Here is a 24,424-nt window from a genome sequence, read left to right as displayed (position 1 = left end):
CAATACCTGTTGTTGCAATTTTAGATCTTATCAGAATTCTCTTCCTTCTGAAGAGAACGTGTGAAGTCTCTGGCTGGTGTTGTTTCTACAATACACAATTAGTTTTACATGTAAAAAACCACCAACCTGTTTTGTTCATTCTGGATTTTCCCAACATTGCTGGAATGCAGAGCAAATGTAGTCTGAAACACACCATTTCTACACTCTCTCGTGTACACCAAAAGGACCAAGTAAATTGGCCCTTTTTTCTTTTTTGATCCCTTGATACCAGCGATGCTTCCTGCCATTTCATGCTATCATGTGGCACAGCAAGTTTTGCCTAGAGAGCCGAGCTTTGGCTAAAGCTCATTTGACATTGACAGAGCAAGCCTGTGTGCTCTTGGCTGTCATATGTTCTGCTCACAGCAAGTCCTGGGCACCGTAGAGTGTTGATGCCATGAAATGTACTTTTGCTTTATCTCTCCTACATCCCTTCTCCCCTCAATGAACTGCTGTATTTTTCGCTCCATAAGAACATTGTTTTCCTCCTAAGAAGTAACAGGAAATGTCTGTGCATCTTATGGAGCAAATGCACTGGGAGGCAGAGAGATCCCTTGGCTACCGCTGCAGTTGCGAGCTGAGGGATGCCTCCGCAGCCAGAGCCATGGCTCCCGTCCGTCGCTCGCTGTGAAGACAGCAGAGCAAGAGCTGCTGCGCAGCTATCACTCTGGCGCTGCTGGCTTCAGCGGGAGCTGCACAGTGGCTCTTGCTCTGCTGTCTTCCCAGCGAAGCGGGATGTGGGACGGAAGGGGCTCCGTGGAAGGGCTCCCTTCTGTTCCTCCCGCTTCGCTGGGAAGCCAGCAGAGCAAGACCCGCTGTGCAGCTATCTCTCTTGCTCTCCTGGCTTCAGCGATAGCTGCGCAGCGGCTCTTGCTCTGCTGGCTTTACAGTGAAGCGGGAGGAGGGATGGAAGGGAGCAAGCAAAGCGAGAGCTGCTTACATGGCTTCTGTCCCACTTTGCGCAGCTCTCACTTTGCTTGCCCATCCCTCCTCCCGCCGTGCTGTAAAGCAAGCAAAGCACCTGTCCCGGTGTCTCCTCCTCCTCTTCTACAGCGAGGCGGGAGGAGGGATGGGCAAGCAAAGCGGGACAGAAGCCATGTAAGCAGCTCTCACTTGGCTTGCTTTAAAGCAAGAAAAGCGAAAGCCGCTTACATGCTCTGTGCAGAATTTTTTTTTCTTGCTTTCCCCCTCTAAAAATCTAGGTGTGTCTTATGGTCAGGTGCGTCTTATGGAGCGAAAAATACGGCAGTTCACAGCTGAAAAGAATCACTGAAATTAAAAGTGTCAGGTATTACTTTCTACAGTAAACACCCTTGATGTTGGGTTTCCGCTGTGTTCGGGTGGGCCAGTATCATTTCTTTGTTTTGTTTTGTTTTGTTTTGTTATTTATATGCCCCTCTTCATCCAGTATAACCACAGGGCCACTTCTTCCAAATGTGTTAGGAATGCTGGGAGCTTCTTGTTAGTTGTAATTTGGTTATTGCTTTTGACAAGAATGGGCTTCTGAGGTAGCTCCCCATCTGTGTAATGCTCTCCCCGGGGAGGCTCTCCTGACGCCTTCATCACATATCTTTAGGCACGAGGCAAAAACATTCCTCTTTTCCCAGGCCTTTGGCTAGTTAAACCACCTACAACCTTCTAAACTGGGGTGTGGGTGTTACTGTTTTGTTTCTTTGTATTTTTGTATTCTGATACCGTAAGGCTCCCTGTGCTAGCATGAAAGGTGGTATATAGACTTAATAAATACAGTGGTGCCCCGCAAGACAAATGCCTCGCAAGACAAAAAACCCGCTAGACGAAAGGGTTTTCCGTTTTTCGATGCGCTTCGCAAGACGAATTTCCCTATGGGCTTGCTTCGCAAAACGAAAAAGTCTTGCGAGTCTTGCAATTTTTTTCGCTCCCCCCCTTTTCTAAGCCCCTAATCCGCTAATAGCCTTTAATAGCCGCTAAACCGCTAATAGCGCTAATCCGCTAAGCCGCTAATAGGGTTGCTTCGCAAGATGAAAAAACCGCTAGACGAAGAGACTCGCGGAACGGATTAATTTCGTCTTGCGAGGCACCACTGTAAGTAAAAATTGAAACTTCTTGTGATAACAAACCTGATAAGCGTACAAAGATTGGAAAACGCTTTATGCCGCATGTTTTGCAACCCCACACACTTGCTCGGGAAAAACTCCTATTGAAGACAGTGGGTTGTAGCCAGTGTATATTTGCAGTAGCAGAGAGCACAAGGTGTGGCAGCTCCTTTGTCATCTGAAAAGCTATTCTTGAGGGGTGAAGCACCCTCTGGAACTCTTGAGTATGGAGTAAAGAGGGCTATGGTAGGTGAGGAGGAATCACTGGAAATCAGGTTCTCCACCTTGAAAAATAAAATCACTTTCCAGGAGCACAAAGCCACCTTTGGGTAGAACCCCTCGGAGCTTGCTTCCAAGTGAACCTGTGTTTAATTGAGCTGTAAAGGCACTATATTGGCAGTCACTCCTTAGGCAGCTTGCAAATTACATTTTTAGTTTTCTGCTGCTGCGTATATCATTACCTAACCCATTTCATAACTATAGAATTCGGGGACAAGGCATAGCAGGGGACGTTTTGTAATATGTGCAACATATTTTTGAGGCAAATACAGGGAGCAAAAAGCAGGTGCCCTCAGGCAGAGAAGCAACAACTAAAATAAATATTTAAAAGAAACGCAGGCAGAAGAACTGCCAAAGAACAGCATTACGAAACCTCAGCATGAATTTCAGAACAAAATATTTTTGGTATAAGCATATTATTTGTCTGAAAAATTAAACTTTGCAAATGGGAAGCCTGGAAAATGGCTTTAATGCCTCAGTGAATATGCAGAGAGCCTTGAACTGGATAACTGATTCAAACTGTCTGGTTCTCAATAATAGCACCTCAAAGCCAATGCTTTTGCTGCTGGTTAAATTGGATTTCTGCCCCAAGATGCAGTAGAATTTTTAAAAATGAAATTTAGTCTCTTGCAGCCAGCCAGCCAGCATTTAATGATTAGCAGGCAAAATGGTTGGGACATGAACTTCAGAGCAGTCATCTGGTAATAATAATGTTTAACCAAGACTAAAAATACTGATTTGAGCAAAATGGCAGACACCTCATTTCTAGGGATGCTAGTTGACCAAATAAAACAACCACCCTGCTTAGCTTTGCAAATACGCTAGCTGTTTTATCGTGGCACCATATTGCTCAAAACAGTCCTAGTCCAATAACGGTGTTTTTGTTGGTTTTTTTTACTCCTAAGATAGCAGTTCCTAGATAAGAAAGGAGAGAAGCTGATTTCCCATCCATTAGCCAATTTGAATTTTTAATTTTTTAAAAATAAAAATATTGTGATGCATGTGTTGTGTACATATTGCCTCAACAAAAGTTTTGGCTGTGCTAGGTTTTTTGTGCGATTATTACTATTTACATTTATTATTATGTACATTTCAAATCTTTGTAAGCCACTCCACCTTAACAGCAGTTGTATTGCACACATGGGTGTGCATGGCAAGACCAAATCTTCCCAGCTAGCTAAGCTGCCTGTTTTTTGCCAAAGGCAAGCCAGCGAAGAATCTATCTGGCTGTTATTTTATATTATATTTGTTGGTCGATTTTCTTGAAAAGCAATCCAATGTGACTTACATTAAAGCCCATTATAAACAACAATGAAAACCTAAAAGCACAGCCTGAAAACGCGGGTAAACAGAAGGCAGGACTATGGGTCCCACCCCACTTGAAGAGGCCACAATGACATCCTTCAAGTGAAGGGCCAAAAGTCAGAGAATAGGCCTTTTCATTTGTGGCCTCCTGATTGTAGAATGCTCGCCCCAGGGAGGCTTGCCCAGCACCATCTTTATCCAGCTTTAAGGTAAAGGTAAAGGGGCCCCTGACCATTAGGTCCAGTCGTGCCCGACTCTGGGGTTGCGGCGCTCATCTCGCTTTATTGGCCGAGGGAGCCAGTGTACAGCTTCCGGGTCAGGTGGCCAGCATGACTAAGCTGCTTCTGGCGAACCAGAGCAGTGCACGGAAACGCCGTTTACCTTCCCGCTGGAGCGGTACCTATTTATCTACTTGCACTTTTTGGTGTGCTTTCGAACTGCTAGGTTAGCAGGAGCAGGGACCGAGCAATGGGAGCTCACCCTGTCACGGGGATTCGAACCGCCAACCTTCTGATCAGCAAGTCCTAGGCTCTGTGGTTTAACCCACAGCGCCACCCGCGTCCCTTATCCAGCTTTAGGCATCAGGGAAAGACTTCTCTTTTCTTGTGTTGCCACCTTCCAAATCAGAGCTTTCCAAACTTTTCATGTTGGTGACACACTTTATATACATGAATCATTTCGCGACACAGTAATTCAGTTTTACTACCAAACCGGAAGTTAAACTAATCCCTTTCCAGCCCTGGGAGGAGCACAGGGAGTGTTTGTGTGACACACCTACACACTACAGCCAACACACTAAGGTGTCGCTACACACAGTCTGGAAAGCTCTGCTCCAAATAGTCCATGGACTATACAAAGAAGGGACTCAGATGGTGATCACAGGGTCTGGGTGGGTTCATTGCAGGGAGAGGCAGTTCTTGAGGTACTGTGGATCCTAAGCTACATAAGGCTTTAGGGGTAAGAATCAGCACTTTAAATTGAGTCCAGAAACTAAGTGGTACCCAGAATTTGTGTTATATGTTCCAACCATTCTCCCCCAATCAATGGTCTGGCTGCCAAATTCTGTACCAGCTGCAGTTTCTGAACTATCTTCTTAGGCATTCCTATGTAACACATTGCATTAGTCCTAGAGTTTACCAGAACACAGGCAACCGAGGATAGGCAGTTGCTATGCAGTGGTAAAGCTGGGCTGCAGTGGTAAAGCAGTGCTATGCAGTGGTAAAGCTGAAAGAAAGCTGTGATCTACTCAGAACCCAACTGGGGTTGAGCAGTGCTGCGCTCATCTGTCAGCTAGCCAGCCAGCAAAGAAAGTTTCCTTTCCTTACATATGTTTTGCACTGTCTCAGTTGTACGACTATCTCCCTGCTGGACAGTTTAAAAAATGTCCAGGGAGGCTCATATCATAAAAACAGAAACCGTTTGGACTGTTTCACCACCTGTGGAACAGTGTGTGTAAGTAAATCAAAGTGCAAAGTGAATTCAGGGACTGGTTGGGTGAACAGGCCATTAAGCTACTGATTATGCCAGGTGTGGGGAACCCATAGTCCTTCAGAAGTTGCTGAACTACAATTCCCAGCATCCCTGGCTATTGCCCATGTTTGCTGGGGATGATGGGAGTTGTAGTTCATCAACATTTGGAGGACCAAAGGTTCCCCAGACCCAGCTTATGACAAACAATTGTCTTTTTATACTTGTTGAGAGCTATTAAAAAGGAAGCAATCCTGTGATGCAAGGACTTGTATCTGTAAATACCCGGCATCATGTTGTCTTGACTATCTGAGGAAATATGCTTTACCTAAAATTCCAGTATTTGATTTTGCAAAGTTATGGCATGTTTTGCAGATCATATTGGTAAATACAAAGTTTTAAAAAATGGTTTGCTAAAGCTTGCTCTGAGGTGCTTAGTTAAATCACATTTTATTTGGGATTTGTATAAAATATGCTACGTGTTAATATTCCTTGCTTGCAAATAGCAAATGCAACTCAGCAACTTTATTTCTGGAACTCCTTGGAAACAGGCATTTCTCCCCTTTGTCACTGCCTAATCTTTCACCGCTGTTCCATAGGGAGCAGGTTAATGGAGGAAAATACATACTGCCCTCCAGCTGGCTTCATTTCTTACTATCTCAATGAATTGACACTGCTGATGTGGCAGTTCCCACAAAAGTGTTGTTGCTCTATCAAGCTTTGTGCTGCAATGGTTCCTTTAATAATGTAATGTTTGGGATTGTTTGTATTGAACAGATTATCCCCTGGCTCTGATGTTTACGTCACCGTTTCATCCATTGCCTTAGCAAGATCACAGCAGTGCCGTAACTCTCCCAGCAACTTATCATCCTCCAGTGAAACTGGCTCTGGTGGAGGCACCTACAGGCAAAAATCTATGCCCGAAGGGTAGGCCCTCGTATGTTTGTTTATTTTGTGTACTGTTTCGTTGAGACTGGAGAAGAGTATAAATTAGTACTTAGCCTCTTTTCAAGTGTTGTTAAACTCACTGGGCTGGTTCATACATAGCACTAAACTATGGTTTACTGCTATGTGTATCAGGAGGAAGAAGCCCAGAGAAGACTCATAAACTCATGCTTTCCCCTCTCCTTCTCTCTTTATCCAAGTTTTTGGAGAAGGACTTTGCTAGCATTTCCCCTAATTCTGAGTGGTTTTCTATAAGCCAGAGATCTTGGTTTGAAACAAGCTTTAGTTAAAACAGACCAGCTTTATAAGCCATGGTTTGAAGTTGGCTTGCTTAGAAACTGACCAGCATTTGTTTTGACTTAGCCTGTCTTTAACACTTAAGGCAGAGCGTATATTAAAATTCAATAATTGTTTTATGGGGCCAGTTCCCAGAATAGCATTATGCTTCCATGAGGTGGTTTTCAGGCAATTCCCACTGATGAGTATATGTGAAAACATTTCAGAAGACTTTATCTTCTAGTCTTGAAATACAGTGTTGCTGAAAGGCAACCTATCAACAGTCCCAGCTCATGAAATTGTCTTTGAAACGATAATACATATTGTCAAATTATTTCCACTTCTAGACATCTTTTTGTCCATCTTCTATCACCTAACCGCAAATACTGAATATGTAAAATGTTGTACTGCAACTGGCCCTGTATGTCTTTGCACTTTGTGATTTGTGAAAAATACTATCCAGTATTGCAAGTGGACATGAGAAGGCCATTGTCCCTCCACATTCTTGATTAGCTGTAGTTTTGAATGGGAACCCCAGAATAGGAGCAGTGATGCACTTTCAGAGTTGTGATGGCATTCTTGCATGACAGCTGCTAGGTCTGAATCAGAAAATGCATTGCATCCTTGATGGAGTTGGTAGGATTCCTGGCTATGGCTGTGTTCAGATTGTAAACTTGAATAAACAAGATAGCAGCAAGAATAAAACTTTCTATCCATAGTCACCAGGCCAACAAATCTTCATTATCACCTTTCCCTGTTACTCATCTTCTGTCGACTCGCTCACATCTTTTCTCCGTGGCTATTTACCAGTGCTGAAGCTGTGAGCCACAGGGGATTATAGCATTGTTAAAATGAATGACGAATTTGATTGCAACCAACAGTTCTGAATGGTTTAAGTGATTGAAATCTAGTGGTTACAAAGTCTACCCATTTTCAGATTGTTAGTATGAAGGAAATTAGAGTACAATTGTTTCATACAAGTGGCAATCAAAAACATTGAAAGCTGTAGTGAAGTGACTAAAGCAGAATGCAGAAATTCACTCATGAACAGCCACTTCCCAAAAGCATTCCAGTATCATACAGGGCAATCATATGCATATTTACTCAAACATAAATCCCATTGTGTTCAGTGGGAATTATTCCCAGGAAAGTGTGTATAGGGTTGCACCCTGAGGCTTTCAAGAATGGAAACCCCTTACTGTCAACTTTTCCCTTGAGAAAAGACCAGGTGGGGGGAGCACACCCATTGGATTCCACTGTTTTCTCTCCCCTTGTTCAGTGTTTTCCCAGTGAAAAGGCTGGGTGGGGCAAGGAAGCTCTCCAATTGGACTTTGCTGCCTAACAGCACCCTACACACCTCAGGAGCATCACATTTGTGTTGTAAAATAAATCAGCTTCAAGGAGAGTGTCGTCTATGGGAAAGGCCAGGTGCACTGCTCTGCTACCACTGCTTCGAGACTCAAGGTGCTCTCAGACGTAACACACCTGGCTTGTCTCATTATAATGTATTAGATGTGCAAAGTTCCTGCAAATGCACACTGATAATGTTGATCAATTTGGATGCCCTGGATGCATTTTTAGAATTAGTGTACCCACCCCAGTTCAGTGGGACAACAGTTCTTTCGGTACCATTTCTGGCACTGGAACTGCCAGGATAATTCCATACCTGTCACTGTCTTACTGTGCTGTCCCTGATATCTGTGCTGCCTCCATCCAGGTGGGAATCTGAGCCACCACCTGTTCTTTTCCTTCAGTAACCCACAAAGTCACAAGTAGGAGTGGTATGACAGATGGGCCCACTCACTCAGATTGCACCTCCACTGTGTACAAATCTCAGTTGTGCATCATACAAAACTTGGCCAGTCAGAATGCACCCCCATGTGGCACTTTCACATTTGGGAGGTCTACTGAAAGGACTGCTAGCCAATTCATGGTGAGGTGTCTTTTGCAGAGAATCCTTAAGTATGACTGAAGCCCTCTGTTTTGTAGCTGACTTTGGCTCTGAGGCCCTTTTGGGGCTAGCCATGAAAGGAGTATTTGTTGTTCTTGTTCCATCTTTCAGACTTTTCTCTGTGCAGGAATGGGCATCACAAGATCACATATTTCATGTTTGTGTTAGTTATTACCACAGTCCTTTAAATCCTGGCTCTTCATACACTTGGCTAGCAGTAGTGGAGTTTACCTATGGAGGATGTTTGGCAGTTGAAGTATATTCTCAATTCATAATCCTAGAAATGGAAAGTCAGAAACCTCCACAATAAGAAAAGCATAGCTTTTTTAAAAAAAAAAACAACACCATTTGTATCAGAAGTGCATTGTGTAAGTATGGCTTCTTGATGTAAAGAGATGTTTGCTGTATACCACATTTACCATGTATGGAACTAAAGAATAATTATTTACCTCAGGTTTGGAATGAGTAGAAGATCTCCTGCCTCCATCGACAGGCAGAACACAGATACGAGTGGCAGTGGCAAATCCACCCCCAGTTGGCAGAGAAGTGAGGATAGCATTGCTGACCAAATGGGTAAGCAATAACTTCTGCAGAAGTTAAATGGTTTCCCCCACAAGATGACTTTGGCAACCTGTTCCTTCCTTAAAAGGAGCAATTCCATATTTTTTTTTAATGTTACCCCTGTTAGTGAGAATGAATGATGAAATGTGAGGTATACTGTCATCTGCACTTTGTGTCCTTGAGACCTGGGAACATCATGTGATGTAGAAATGAAGTTCTCTAGAGAATAGATCAGTTATAATGGTTCAGTGCCTGGGGCGTCTTTTAAGAAGCAGCGGTGCAGGCACAAATATTACTTGGCCTTACTGCTTATTTACCCTCATCTCTTTTCAGCACTGCATCAGCTTAATTTAATTTTTACCTTTTCTGTAGCTCTTTTTGTAGTGCTTCCTTTCTAATGGTGCTATATGCTGACTGTTAGATGGTTGAAAGTATAAACAACCCATGTACAGATTATTATTTTTTAATGCAGATAAAATATAAGTAAAAATGTACAGTTGGGTGAGAATCATTTTGTACTGCTGGGTGTATTTGCACGGTGCGTTGCAGTTAAGTAGTTAGATTAAAGAAAGATCCTCAGCACTCAGTAGATTAAATGAAGTTAAGCCTTCATTTGGCATCTCAGTACATGGACCTGTTTCTCTTCGTTTGTAGCTACTGAAGCAGTGACCTGACACTGGTAGATCCTGCTGAGGCTTTTGCATTAATAGGAATTTTACTATGGTTTCATTCATCTTGGCAGTGACACTGATACAGTGTGACTAGCTTTGATAAGGATTCCAGCGTGGAGAGTGTGGCTTCCTGGTTGGCAGTACACCAAATGCGACGCATCCAGCCTGGTATCTGTTAGGTCTGGGAGGGAAGTCCGTTGCATCATTAGTTCTCAGGTCAAACTGGCATGGTTTGTGTATTGCGGGAATGTAGGCAAAGAAGAATAGGAGCTGGAAATGGTGGTACTTGGACTGGATATTTTAAAAATAAAACAAAAGAAGTTGTGAGACAACCTGATTCCCAAAACTATAAGATTTGACACAGGCTCAACTTCTCTGTAGGGGCTTATCTAACTACCTGGAATACCACATCAGAGCCTGAACAAAAGTTAAATTCCATATGATGTTACCTTGAAAACAGAAAGGTTCTGTGACTTCCTAGAATAATTGGGAGTTGGGAGATCCTTCCTGTTATCCTAGGTATCCATAATTGACAGCTAGATTGGTGGGTGGGGGTAACTCCATTGTCCTAGCTTAGCTGAATGCCAGAAGAGAAGCTGAAGATGCTCAGCTCTTACTATCATTCTTGTCATCACAACATACTGCTACTGTGTAAATAAGGTAGGCTTCGAGACAGATTGAAGTATTCAGCGAATGCCTCAGGAGTTCAGGAAATGAAATGCGATTCTCAGATTCAAAAGATACACTTTTGTTCTAGTAACTTCAGAGGCTCAGTGAGCTGCGCCTTATTATTAAAGCCATCTGGTAATTCCCCATCCCCCATATCTGCTTAACAGGAAAAACCTGTGATTATACTGATCTCTAGTTTCCATTTTGGCAGAATACTTTAATCACATGTGTTTTTATACTGTTGAGATGGTAACAACATGTGTAAAGTTAATCTTACTCAGAATTACTTTTGCAGACCCTCCCTTGTGTGTTAATGTTGGCACTGAGCATAGCTGCCCAAAAAAAATCTGCTGTGGAAACTAAAATGCCCCCATATCAACCTGAACAAAATGGAACAGGTAGAAAGGAAAAATTGTGGTTTTGGAGTGAAAGGACAATGTCATAGGTAGAAACCCAAATACAGTGATACCTGTTGGTCTCTTTGAATATTTTAGTTTCCTGTTTTAAGGTAGTTAAAAGTACTCTCTCATATACAGTCTTTAAAAAAAAAAAGGTTGATTCTAATTATGTAGTTCGAAATAATTAAGATACAAACTGTATCAGGTAAGGAACTTTAGCTCAGGAGGTGAAGAGGTGGCGTACTCTTTTTTTACTTCATTGTTTATATATTGCTGTTTTTTGTAGTGTATTTAAAAGTTGTCAAGGCCTATTGCTGGTACAATAATTTTGCCGATGATGAGAAAGCATATTCTGCTTTAAGTTCTCTTGGTTCTAAGCTTCTTTCTTTTTTAATGCCAAACTTCCTGAAAGCAAATGCTGTATTCCATGCTGCATTACAGAACCAACATGCCATCTCCCTGCAGTGTCGAAGGTGCTGCCATCCTTCAGAGAGAGCCCCACTGGAAGGCTGATGAGGCAAGATCCAGTAGTCCACTTGTCTCCAAATAAGCAGGGCCATGTAAGTCCACTTTCAAAATTGTTGTGCAAAGTTGTTTTGCTCTCCCTGCAGTTCTCCGAAGGTAAAATATCCTTCACTTTCCCTGAACCTGTACGTCCTTGTTAAGAGTATGGAGGAACAGGCAGTAGAGCTGACCTCAGTATTTTAAGAGCTAAATGCAGCTTTAAGATAAAGTTTATTAATAGAAATGTTTTGCTGCCAACTCAAAAGTAGAGTTATGCTCCAGTATAGTGTGATAGTCCAAAGATCTGTGGGAACCTTCATTATTCTAGAAATAAGATTCCTCCTGCTCAATCCCTCTGGCTTGTTGCGCATTCCACAAGCGAGACTTTGGTGACTTACCAACATTACTATGTTCTTTCAGCAAACTATTTATAGCCCTATATTCTTTTTTTCATTCTGTTTAGTTGAGATTCCTGCATTGCAGGGGTTTGGACTAGATGACTCTTGGGGAGGTACCTTCCAACTCTACAATTCTGTGATTCATTCCTGCTGCCTTAACTTTTCTTTTGAATATTTCTGCTTGGAGAGATCTGATTCACATGTCATGGTAATAAACTATGGCTTGCCAAGAATGAGCAGCTTACGAGTGTGTGCTTCTCATTCAATCCTGCATTGCTCTGCCCTTCCTGGAGCCAGGAGAAACAAACCATAAGCTTTGCGTTACATGCAAACAAGCCATGAGCAGTTGCTCTACAAATCTTTGCTTCTGTTCATGGTTTGTTTGGGAAGAAACAAGTGTTCTTTCACAAGTGATGCTGAGTCTATCTTCACAGTTGTTTCTCCCAGCTCCAAACAAAATGGCGCAGAGTGGGAGCAACTGAGCAGCGTGTTCTAGCCCACTGCTTGTTCACAGCAAGCCATAACCCATGGCTTACCATGACATGTGAACTGACTCACAGTTTTAGTCCTAAGCTCTTGTGGTGTTTGACTGACTAATCCACACTCTCGAAAGTGCACAAACACGACCCTTGTACCAATGTGCAAAGATTGATGCATTGCCAGATTTCTAAAGGGGAAGAAACTAGTCCGAGAACTAGGAATTTCCCACAAACCATTAAAATCCTTTTTTATTTTAATAGTACATACCATCACACTTTTGCATTTGAAGCTTTCTCTCTCTCTCTCTCTCTCTCTCTCTCTCTCTCTTTCTCTCTCTGACACACACCTTGCAGACATTTGCCAGTGTAACTTGTTTTATCCATATTCTTCAGCATGGCTTCTTATATACTGAGCTGCTGCTGTCCTAACTCCTTCATTAATCAGTTGCTTTAACTGGCATACAGCTGCCTTGAGGAACGATGCAAAAGTTTCACTTCCGATGCTGTGAAATGCATAGGATGTTGATTGTTTGGTGTGTTTGTTGGAATTCCCCTGATGTCTTGAACATCTGAATCCTGTCTTGGAATCCTTGTGGTTCATTTCACCTGGGTCAGCTCTGAACATGTAGATTTTCATGCTCATAACTTTCCATTAATGATTTTTTTCTTTCTGACAATACGACAAATCGTTCTGCTTTGTTTGAATATGAATATATTAAACGATGAATTTAAAGTGGACTTACTTGCATTTCAAAGCAAATTGATGGAAAATTATTGTAAAGGTAAAAAGGTAAAGGACCCCTGGACGGTTAAGTCCAGTCAAAGGCAACTATGGGGTGCGGCAGTCATCTCATTTTCAGGCAGAGGGAGCAAGCATTTGTCTGCAGACAGCTTTCTGGGTCATGTGGCCAGCATAACTAAAATGCTTCTGGTGCAACGGAACACCGTGATGGAAGCCAGAGCGCATGGAAACACTGTTTACCTTCCCGCCACAGCAGTACATATTTATCTACTTGCATTGGCATGCTTTTAAACTGCTAGGTTGGCAGGAGATGGGATAGAGCAACAGGAGCTCATCCCGTCACAGGGATTCGAACCGCCAACCTTCTGATTGGCAAGCCCAAGAGGCTCAGTGGTTTAGACCACAGCGCCACCTGCGTCCTGCCTGAAAATTATTGTGGAAATGGTTGTTTCATTTATAAAGTGGTCTGTTGGTGGATGTTTCAGACTTATAACTCTTGTAGCATAAGTCTTGAGTTCAGCGTTCATGAATTTTGTTCTTGTTAATTTTATATTTGAGCTTATGGATGTTTGGTCTTCAGTACTGTACAGTTATTCCCATTTTATTTTATTTTCTCCCGAAACCTTGAATTTATCTACAATTTCTCCCCTTTTTACAGTCTGATAGCCACTACTCCAGTCATTCAAGCAGCAACACGCTGTCCAGCAATGCATCCAGTGTCCACAGTGAGGAGAAGTGGTATGACAGTGGAGATAGGACTGAGTCAGAGCTGAATAGCTACAACTATCTTCAAGGTACTTCTGCTGACAGTGGCATTGATACCACCTCCTACGGCCCCAGCCATGGCAGCACAGCCTCCCTGGGCAACTCGGCAACATCTCCCCGATCAGGACTTGTAAAAGAGAAAGTGGCACCACTATGGCACAGTTCCAGTGAAGTAGTCTCTATTGCAGACCGGACTTTAGAAAAAGACAGCCACATGATGGACAGGAAGACAGAGTCTTCGTTAAGCTTGGACATTCATACCAAAAGCCAACCAGCCTCCAACCCTTTAACAAGAGAGAACAGTGCTTTTAGCCTTAGTGATGCCGTTTCCCATACAAGGTAATATTCTTTAAAATGATGATTGGTGTCTCTAGATCTTTCTAGCAGACATGGGGAGTGAGTGCTATGGATAATGACATACCTGTGATTCTTGGCAGCCCAGCACTTTGAAGAGAGGCACAATGTGGAGAGTTTGGAAATAGGAAGCAAGTTTAATATTTCCATATGTGGATGGAGATTGCTTTCCTTTATTGTAGGGGGGTCTTGGACCACATGGGAATCTGGATCTGAGCATGGCAGAAATATACATTATGTTACAGTGTACACAATGTTGCAGATGTACAAGGCTTGTGCGAATATGATGCTCTTGATCTCTTAATCATAGCTTCAGTGATTGGGAATAGGTTACAGGATTGTCTGTTCTATTTCCTTTCCAGCTCATCTCCTTCCTTCTCTCTGTCTCTCTCCCCCTCTCTCCCTCACACACATACACCACATTAAATTTAAGGCTAGTGTATATTACTTTACATCCAGGTATGGGACCTGGATGTGTAAAGTCTACAGAATGCTGGAACCTTTCTAAAGGAACTTCAGACTTGCACTACAGTGCTACTGGTTCACACATAATGTTTAAACCATGGTCTATGAGCTGGAATGAGTACAAGCAAAGCCTTAGGCCAGGATTTCCCAAACTTGGGTCTCCAGTTGTTTTCAGACCACAATTTCCATCATTCCTGACCACTGGTCCTGAGAGCTTGGGGTGATGGGAGTTGTAGTCCAAAAACAGCAGGATGAGGCAGATAATATAGATACACAAGCAGCTTCAATTTCACATTAAACTCCAGTGTGGATGAGACCTATGTTTCTAGCATTTATAGAACATGAGAGATGAGGCAAAAATGTGCAGACAGGCTTCTGCTCATTTGTTTTGTGAGAAACTAGCTTTTTTAAAAATTTGGAGTATTAATACACCCACCCAAACCCAGAAATATTCCCAGGGATGTCCATGACTTTATCTGGACAAAATGAATAACCCTTGTAGAGGCGAGAGGAGGTTCCACTTTGGTTTGATTTTTCTGTTAGAAAGCTAGCTATGACAAGGATAGATGCATCACCTAATAATGTAAATAGCCTTTCCTTCAACATACCAACTTTTTTCAAACAGGATTAGCATTCCTCAACACACCAATTATCTTGTCATTTCTCTATGGATATTAAGATTGCTGCCATTCAAACAGAGTGCTTCTTAATGTAGAAATTTCTATATCTATTTATATCTATACATTAATATCTACTCATATATACTTGTCCTCTTAATTTTATTATCTTAAGAAGCTGACTTGCAGACTGGTGCAGTGTTCGTTGCCTTTTCAACCTAGCCCTTTTTGTGGGGATTTGTCAGTCTGATGACTTCACCCTCTTCAACTGCATGTTGAGAAAAATAGATTCATCACATGGTGATCTGTCTGAATCTTTTCTTCAATTTCTGAAATCTTAGAACTAGCATCTATAGCATTAGACAACCATCCATTTTGTAAAACAGTGATTCACCTCTGATAAGATCTCTTCTTCCCCCGCCCCGCCCCCATCTTGAATTTTAGATGTAGAGAAGGCCTTAATGTACATTTAAAACACAGGCGTAAACACTGACGGTGTTGCTGAATTTATGTCACCAACACAGTGTTCTGCAGCACAAGCACTCAGCATTTGAAATGATGGTTTCTTCAGGCCATTTATCTTTTCCATCATCTTATCTGCTTTTTCTAGGGAATAAATAGGAAACAACATTTGTTGCAAGCATTTGTAATATATGCTGGCTTCTCAAGTTTATTTATTTTTGCTATATAGTAGGCAGGGTCATTTATCATTGCTGTGTAATCCTAGCATTCTCGAGTAGTTACCAAGTGGTTTAGAACCCTTTAAACAGGACGATGTAAATAATAATAATAAGGCTGCAATCCTATTTAAAATCTGGAAGCATGTGTCATTGAACTCATTGGGGCTTGCTTCTGAGTAGACATCTATAGGATTGTTCTGTAAATATTAATAGGACCAATGTTTAAGTGAAGGACAGCCCAGGAAGCAATGTGTATAATGGGAAAGAGCACTTTCCCGTTTGGAGCTGTGAAAAGATATGAAATCACCAGACAGCTTCTCTGTAAACTGGTTAGTGCACTGCAAAGACCTGCCTTCCCAACACAACCTTGGCATGATGTAATGATGCAGAAGAGCTGTTCTCTCCCTTACCATTCCCAGTGTTTGAATAGGCAGTATTGGAGTGCATTTCAGTTTGGAAGAACATGCTGTTTCTTGAGAGTCACAGAAGAAGCTGGGCAGCTACATTCAGCAAAATCTTTTAGACCTGGCGTGACCTCAGAGCAACAAAGCAAATCAGTCGGTGGAAAACTGGGAATCTAAGATAACAGCCGAATAAATCAGAATGAGTAATTTCTTAGAGCAGTTTCTCACATCATAGTTTTTGCTCAGGGAAGTCCTCTCTTACGTCCCCTCCATATGGGAATATGTTACCACACAGTGGATTTATGTCTGGATTCTTAAAAGCCAAATGGAGGCTGAATAACATGAGAGTGTCCTAGCGTGCTGTACCAGTCTTGCACATAAAGACACACCAAGCCCATCCCACATCACAGTTTTGCCACAGGAACAAACACGATGAGAGAAAACTAGTTAGTCTGCAGAGTCATTTCTCTCTCTTACTAAGTTTGATGCAAGGGATGGATTAGGGATGGGTGGGTCTCCTGATAGGTAACCAAGTTGTGTAGTTAATCTTTCTGTGCCTCTAATTGAACAGGGTGAATGATTTGTTTTCCAGCTGTGGTGTTTTTGTTTTTTTTAAGGCAGCAAAGGTATCTGCCCAGCATGACAAAATGCAGCTTTGAAATTAATTGCACGTGATGTCGGCATGTACACTTAAGCTTTGCCTTTGTTATGCTTCTCTCCCAGTACCATGAGTTCCCGACACTCTGCCAGTCCCGTTGTTTTCACCAGTGCCAGAAGTTCACCTAAAGAAGAGCTTCATTCTGCCACTTCACCACAGCTTGCGCCTTCTTTCTCCTCTTCTTCCTCCTCCTCTGGTCCTAGGACTTTCTACCCACGCCAGGGTGCTACTAGCAAGTACTTGATTGGATGGAAAAAACCTGAGGGGACAATAAACTCTGTGGGGTTTATGGATTCCAGAAAGTAAGAGCATTTTTTGTTCTGTTCTGGTGGGTGCTAATTTTCAACATGAAGAGGCCTCTAAAATGTATAGTAATTTGATACATTATGGGGGGAAACTCTTTTAAGGGGTAGTACAGTGATTTAAGCTCTTAAAGGAGCTGTAGAGCAAAAACTCATCTAAGAATTCTATGGAGATTATTAGAGTGTTCAAATAACTGAAGTAAAATGGTTTAATTTAATGAATTTTAAAACTCTTGTTCTATCTCTTCAATTGCACATTTTATCCTATGGCAGGATATTTTAATTGAACTGAAAAATACCAAAAATTCTCCAGTAGTGTTTAGGATCCTCCAACTGCAGTTTTTAAATGTATTGAGAGGAGGAGCTTTAGAAAAAGTGTTTAGAAAAAGTGGCTTTGGTAATAGAAACTGAACTGCAGCACAAAGCGTTTCAAGTCAAGTTAATCAGCAATCCCCCAATATTGCCTTGGTGTGTATCAGCCATTTTGTATGGTTACCACCATTCATCTCTCTATGCAGAGAGCTTAAATTAGAGTTGAGTCTTATCTCATGTGTGCTAGGATATGGGAAAGGTAAGAAAGAGTGGGAGGGAGCCTGTTATCCCTAATTTTCTCCAAACCACAACATAAAGCAGGAGAATCTGTGTCCTGCTGGCCATCCTACTCATCAGAGCTGGTGAGTGGATTTGTGGACAACTCTTACTGGTGAAAAAGAAACTCCACACCCCCCTGCAAATAATGCCAATAACCCTTCAACTGAGTGCCGGTGGGAATACTGGGGGCCAGTGGGGAGACTGCAACAACAGGGTTTTGCAAATATGGGCTTTCAAAGATGATCTGAATAGGGTATTTTCCTTTTGTACTATTTCAAAAGGATTTGCCAATTAGGTTTTTAGCTATTGTGGAAAAAGAGCCGCTCTTTTATGCCAAGAACTGGCGCTATGTCGAGAACCGAGATCATAATTGAAGAGTCAGGATGAGGGCTCATGCAGCAGAGTGCCATCATGGGTAAAATGAAAGTAAGGTCAAAGGTTACATTCCAAGTCGTAAAGCATTACAGAGGGGGCAGACTAGGTTACAGATTGACTAAAAAGGGCTTGAATACAGGTAGTAGTGTTAAGACTGTTCTCAAGAAGGCATGTGGTTGGGATGCTGAAATGGTACTAAGCAAAACCAAAGCAAAGGGAATGATAGCAGCAAAGCCTCTTAGACATCTCTTTGATAATCATACGGCTTCACATTAGCCAGGAAGGTGATAGTCTGGTGTCAGTTGCCTTAACTGTGGTTATACGGTGGCAATGTGGTCAGCCTTTCTGCTATTAGGATGAGCTTCTTATAGAGATATGGAAAAGTCAATGTACCTAACAGGTTTATTCCTTTAAACAGGCATTCCTATACACCTTTTCTCAGTCCCTCTCCCCATCCAAGTGCCCACCTTCTATGCAAACATTTTCTCTGAATAACAGGAGGGTGCTGCAAAGGTCTGGCCCCAGGGGCTTGGATTCCTAAGTGTTTATCTTCCTTCCTTTAAAGGCGTCACCAAAGCGATGGCAATGAAATGGCACATCCTCGGTTGCGCGCATCAGCCAGAGATCTTCGTGCCTCACCAAAGCGTGCATCTAAGTCAAATATCGAGGAAGAGCTGAAAAAGCTAATAGATCTAGACAGCCCGACACCAGAGTCTCAGAAAAACTTTAAGGTAGGTGTTACAGAATGGTATCATCGCCTTCCTGCTGAGAAGAGGATGTCAAGGCCAGCCAGCAGCTGCTGCAGTTGGTGTGAAAGAGCAGGTTTTCTGCAGTCCCATGACTGCTGAGCTTATCTCTTTTTATGATTAAGTATAAACAACTGTGGGAGTCACGGTGCGCAATAAAAGCTACAACTGTCAGTTACCTTTCCCATACATTAACTTGCATTTCCTGTAAATAATTGATCAGTGGGTTCTGAGTGTCATGGCCAGGATGTTAACTTGATTTGGCCAGAGAGATTCCCTTAATTTTCTTGAAGGGCTTCTGATTGCTTTCTCAGACTCGGTTCAAAGGTCTAGTCCTGATCTTACATGGCATGGTAGTAGCATATCTTAAGAACCACTTTCTCCCAACTGCATTCCTATGTGCCTAGAGATTTGCCAAGGTGTGTCTGCTTTTGCACTCCTCAGGGTTGGTTTGGGCCACAAGGAATAGGGCATCTTTTGTGTTTTGTGAAACAAAATCTCCAGAGAAGCCCACCAAGTTTATTCTCATTTGGGCTTAATGGAGTTGCCCTTTTCGGCAACCCTTTCCAAACCCGCTGTATTTCTAGGCTGAGTAAAACACTAAATCTGAAAGTTTCTGAACATCTGCTAGATTAGAAAATGCTACTGTGGTTCAACACCAGACAGAGTAGGGAAGGAGATGAATGCTTTCTGTTTTAAAGAGCTTTCGTGGTATCTCACATTACAGCATCTTAACAGCATCTCATGGAAACCTTTTACAGCCTGATCTGTGGTCAGATGAATGGCACAGAGCTTCTGACAGGGTGTGAATTTTCTTCATGAATTACAACATTGCCACTAGCCTCCTTTGGTTCTTGGGGAGTTTTAGTTAGGGAAGGTTTCAATGTACTGCATTAGCAGGTGCCACAATTGCACCTCATAGTTCTGCATGCAGCCTTTTATCAGAAGGAGGTATCACTTGCTAAAAAGCCACTAGTGCTAATGGAATGTTTTCTTCCAAAGGCCGCCTTCATTCAGTTGAGTGGCTCTTCCACTTTTCTGATCAGAGCTCTTGAGTAATGGCATGGTTGGAGTGAGCAGAACTTTTCTACTGAACCCATGCCTCGTTTTGTGAGGGCCAAAATTGCTTCCCAAACTTTAAAACACTTGAAATAAATCCACCCAGAACAATTCCTTAAGGTTTCACCAGAAGTACTAATGACTTAACCATCTTTAAACATCCAATGAATAATCTTGAAGAAAGAGCCTTGATTTCTAAGGCCTCTGTGCTGAAAGCCACTGCTTAACATTTCAAGCTTGTCAGAGACTAAATGGTTTCCACAGCAACCATGCAAAAGAGGGCACTCGCAACTTCTTTCTTTGCTTGTCAAAACCCAAAGAGGCTTATTAAAACTTGTAAGTATAAGGTTCCATATACAGATTATTTTTCAGTGTTGTCTTTGAGGCTGGAGCAAAGGCAAATTGCCACAGGCAAGTATTCCCCCCACCCAACTGCCTACTGGCATTTTGAGGGGAAAGATGAACAACTTTCTCATGACTTGTCAGACAAGGACTGTTCTCTTTCCACAAAATTGCTAATCATTTAAATGATTGATTGTCCTAGTAGCTGTTAGTACATGTCTCTTGTGGAACTCCTCATGATCAATGGAGTCTGCTCTCTCTCAAATTATTTTCCTCATTTAGACGGTAGTCCCTAGTTTAAACAAATAACCTGCCAAAATTCATGAATCCTGATACCAGTGTTACTATTACTGCCTATTCTCTTTATTTAAAAAATCCTCTTAGTAGACAAGGGCATTAAGATAGCTCTTCCCTAACTCCTTGAAAGAGTTCATTACGAGCACTTACATTCTCTTTGTTCAAGATTAGCTGTTTTCTGAGGGGACGCTTCTTTCTTTCTTAGCCGCTCTTTTATATAATTTCCTTCACTTTCAGGCTGTCAGAAGAAGGGGAGGGGCCGTGCTACTGAGTCCCTGCAGAGTGACTCCTCTTCTTTTGGCAAAGTGCTTCCAGTCCAAGAGAAGAACTTGTGCTGCAACACCCACTCCGTCGCGTCCTAAAATTGCTAAGGGGAGCACTTTTCATAAATGGCAAAAAAAAGTTTGTGAAGCTCCTCCCCCGCAACCCCCACGTTTGTCTCAGGCACATCTCATTAGGTGGGGATTTTTAAAAATCCAAGTACACAATGGCCATATGGTTCAGCATCTGCAGTGTAAAGTGAGGTCTGGTCCAGAAAGAGTTTTACCTCTTTGATAAGTTGTTTGTCTGCCAAGCTTCTGAGTTACCACCATGCCTGAACAACTGTAGAACTTTTGGCAGAAGACATGCAGTAGCAGAGTGGGCTTGCTCTTTCTCTCTCTAAAGATACTCATATGCATTGGTACAGTGGTAGAGTAGCTGCCTTGAGACCCTTGCCTGAAACCCTGGAGACCCACTGCCAGCCATTGAAGACCATACCAAGCTAGATGGACCAATGTTCTTGATTCTGTATAAAGCATCTTCCTATGTTTGAGGTCTCTTCTCTTTTCTCCTCCTCTCTTCTCATAAACAAGCCATACAGGAGCAACTCACTTCAGGGATGAGTACTTCTGCCCTGGGGACCAGGTACAGCCCTCCCAGCTAATTTTGTGTCCCCCCACCCCACCCCAATGGCCCCAGCAATTTTGGCAGCAGTAGAAGGAAATGAGAAAAAGTATGCAGTCACAGCATTGGAGTAGGTAGAGAACTTTTAAACCTCTCTTTGAAGCCCTGAAGGGCATGCAAATTGACCCCTCCCTACTCATCAGATTAATCTTAATGAATGGAGAGGTGGCAATAACTGCCCCAGCAATTGAGGAAAGGAGCTGTGTGTATCTGTTCTGGGTGTGGAAGTGAGAAAGTGTTGGTGGCACGCAGCTCTCAGACAAAAGAAGAAGAAGTAGTTTGCCCTACACTATGGCTTTTATCCACAACAACTCTTGGATAACTTTTGTACATACAAAAATACAGAATGTAAGGATTCAAAAAAATTCCTACAGGAGAAATAATTAATAAGCTTCTGATTTGGAGGTACCGTATTTTTCGCACTATAGGACGCACTTTTTCCCCTCCAAAAATGAAGGGGAAATGTGTGTGCGTCCTATGGTGCGAATGCAGGCTTTTGCTGAAGCCTGGAGAGCGAGAGGGGTCCGTGCGCACCGACCCCTCTCGCTCTCCAGGCTTCAGGAAGCTATCCCAAGTCTTGCAAGCCCGGCGGGATGTCCCGCGGGCTCGCAAGGCTTGCGGGCAGCAGCCTGCACCCAAAAGCTGGGGACAGCAGAGGACTTCCGGTCGGTGCCAGCGCTTAATGGCGGTCCTACCTCCGAGCTCCGGAGAAGGACTGCTTCGCAAGTTCGGGTCTTACCCGCTACGGCGAGCGGGGGACCCCTAAAATCCCAGGCGCTGAAGCCTGAGAACAAGGAGACTCGGTGGGCACCTTCGCGCCCCCCGGTACCGTGAAAGAGCCTTTTTAAAGGCTACGGATCGACATCGGGAGAGAGCGCGGTGCTGAGAGTCGCTACCCAGCCTGCGAAGTGAAGCCGCGTCGCCATAAGCGGAGAGCGCCGATTCCTTCCTGAAAAGAAAATCTGGACTGAATTCCCGTGAGTAAGAGCTGGAAAACAATCGGGACCCTTTAAATTTCAGAAATTGGGCTAAAAACGGGGGGATTTAAACAAAGGAAGTCTGCCTCCCCCCGACTGCATGAAAGTGAAAGCAACGGAACTCTAAACTTGCATCCGTTTAGACCTGCTCTTTGATCATATAAACCGGACATTTAGACCCTTGATCTCCCCTCTAGCAAGCAGGGCAGAGGGGAGGTGAATTCGACTAATAACTGCATGATTTATTTGGAGGAAAAAACCTCTGCTATCTCATCTATTTGAAAGCTTGAAACGGTCTGCCTTTTTAGTACACTGAGCTGACTTTTCCCTGTGAAGTGACACCTTGATACAAAGTTTCCACAGTGCCTGACTTTTGTACATTATAAGAAGAAACAGTATAAACAGTATACTGGGTAACTGTGGCAATTGGAAGTTATAAGACTTTAGCAACATTGACTTTGACTGGGTTAATCTCCTTTCTTTCTACATCTTGGACTGTCTCCTTTGTTCTTGTATTTGGAAACTTCCTTCTATGGCCATTTTGATTTGCTCCCTCTAGAGGATAAAGTAAAGTCCGGCACGGCCTAAGACAGTGGAATTTTCCAAGGGAGAATAAATCCCGTGGGAATTGACCTTGACATGAGTGGACCACAAGAAGAGATAGCTACAAGAGCTAAGACCAAGCAACAACAACAACAACAACAGTTGCAGCTGCAACAAGCAAAGAAAAGAGGCTCAATCTCAGGCGCAACAGCCGGATTAGCTGGAACAACAGGACAAGACAAAGGAGCAGCCGTTTCTATGGAAGCTGTGACAGAAGCTTTGCTTAAGATAAACCAGACTCTGGAGTCTCTGACAAAACAGACTTCAGAGAACACACAAAAATTAACAGAAATATCAACAAGATTAAACCAGAATACAGAATCTATAAACAAACTGGTCGAGGAAAACGCCACCACGCGTCAAATTGCCGAAGAGGCCAAAGCCACTGCTGGAGAGACGCAGGAGAAATTAGAGCCACTTGCCAAGAAGGTCTATGAGCATGATGCAACTTTGGCCTTGTGGGAGTTACAGAGGAAAGAGAGAAACTTAAAATTAAGACTGATTCCGGAGAATGAAAGAGACAACCTTGTGGAATATTTGACACGGGAGTTTGCGGATTGCTGGGACCTTGAGGAAGACGAATTCAAAATTACAACTGCCTTTAGACTGGGTAAAAAGCAAGATAGAAAGACACCGAGAGATTGTCTGATCACACTCAGATCTAAGGAGGAAAGAGATAAAATTTTAGGACTACACTTTGAAAAGGCCTTGCAAATTGGAAATTCAGCTGTACAGATCTTTAAAGACATACCAAAATACATTTTGGATTTAAGAAACTTCTACAAGGATTTGGTTCTTTTGTTAAAGAAAAATTCTATCCGCTTCAGGTGGGAGTTCCCACAAGGACTGTCATTCGACTACAAGGCAAAGAAAGTGAAAATAAAGACAATTCAAGATAAAGACAAATTTTTGGCAAGATACCAGGAGGATCTACAGAAGGGGACTGTGGACGTACTTGCAGAACAGAGGAGAGCACTGGATATCCTGAATCTCTCGTTTGGACAAAAACCACCACCATCAGAAGAAGAGCAACAACTTGGAGCTGTTGGAGGAGCCTTAAGAAAATAACAAGATGGCTTTGCAATTCCTTAGTTGGAATTGTAATGGACTGAATGGGCCTTTGAAGAGAAGACAAGTATTTCATATTTTGAACAGAGAACAACTGGACTTGATATGTTTACAAGAAACTCACATAACCAGAGCCCACAGGAGATTACTCACAAATAAAAGGCTAGGACAAGAATTTATTTCATCAGATAAAGTTAAGAAGAGAGGAGTGGTAATATATGTGAAGGAGAAATGGGCTCCAAAAATGATATTCAAAGATGAACAAGGGAGATATCTGGCTGTGGAGATACAAGTACAAGGAGAAAAATTTTTAGTTGTTGGAATTTATGCACCAAATGAAGGCAAATCTGACTTCTTTAAGAGACTTCATGAAACTTTGACGGACTATCTGGATTACAATATGATAATCATGGGAGA

The 24,424-nt window shown here is 42.6% G+C and overlaps 1 protein-coding gene and 1 long non-coding RNA gene across 9 annotated transcripts in view; one reads left to right on the top strand and one right to left on the bottom strand.

The window, feature by feature from the left end:
* Positions 1–650, bottom strand: part of LOC308583009 — a 65,482-nt gene extending 64,832 nt beyond the window's left edge. The window contains exon 1 of the long non-coding RNA XR_014005992.1: positions 127–650. This is a non-coding gene — a long non-coding RNA (uncharacterized lncRNA). The remainder of the gene's footprint in view (positions 1–126) is intronic.
* SIPA1L1 (signal induced proliferation associated 1 like 1) overlaps positions 1–24,424 on the top strand; it is a 175,446-nt gene that overhangs the window by 137,586 nt on the left and 13,436 nt on the right. For 5 of the 8 annotated variants that reach the window (XM_081185844.1, XM_081185841.1, XM_081185839.1 and 2 more), the window contains 6 exons: positions 5,943–6,092; positions 8,792–8,910; positions 11,078–11,196; positions 13,418–13,863; positions 16,768–17,004; positions 18,536–18,701. In XM_081185844.1, coding sequence (XP_081041970.1) covers positions 5,943–6,092; positions 8,792–8,910; positions 11,078–11,196; positions 13,418–13,863; positions 16,768–17,004; positions 18,536–18,701 — 1,237 coding nt within the window. The remainder of the gene's footprint in view (positions 1–5,942; positions 6,093–8,791; positions 8,911–11,077; positions 11,197–13,417; positions 13,864–16,767; positions 17,005–18,535; positions 18,702–24,424) is intronic. The other 3 variants (XM_081185843.1, XM_081185846.1, XM_081185845.1) reach the window with 3 other exon arrangements.

This window comes from Podarcis bocagei (genome assembly GCF_964188305.1).
Source record: "Podarcis bocagei genome assembly, chromosome: 1".
NCBI classification, from domain to species: Eukaryota; Metazoa; Chordata; class Lepidosauria; order Squamata; family Lacertidae; genus Podarcis; species Podarcis bocagei.
The sequence above is the reverse complement of the archived record's forward strand: the minus strand, read 5'-3'. Positions and strand labels throughout refer to the sequence as shown.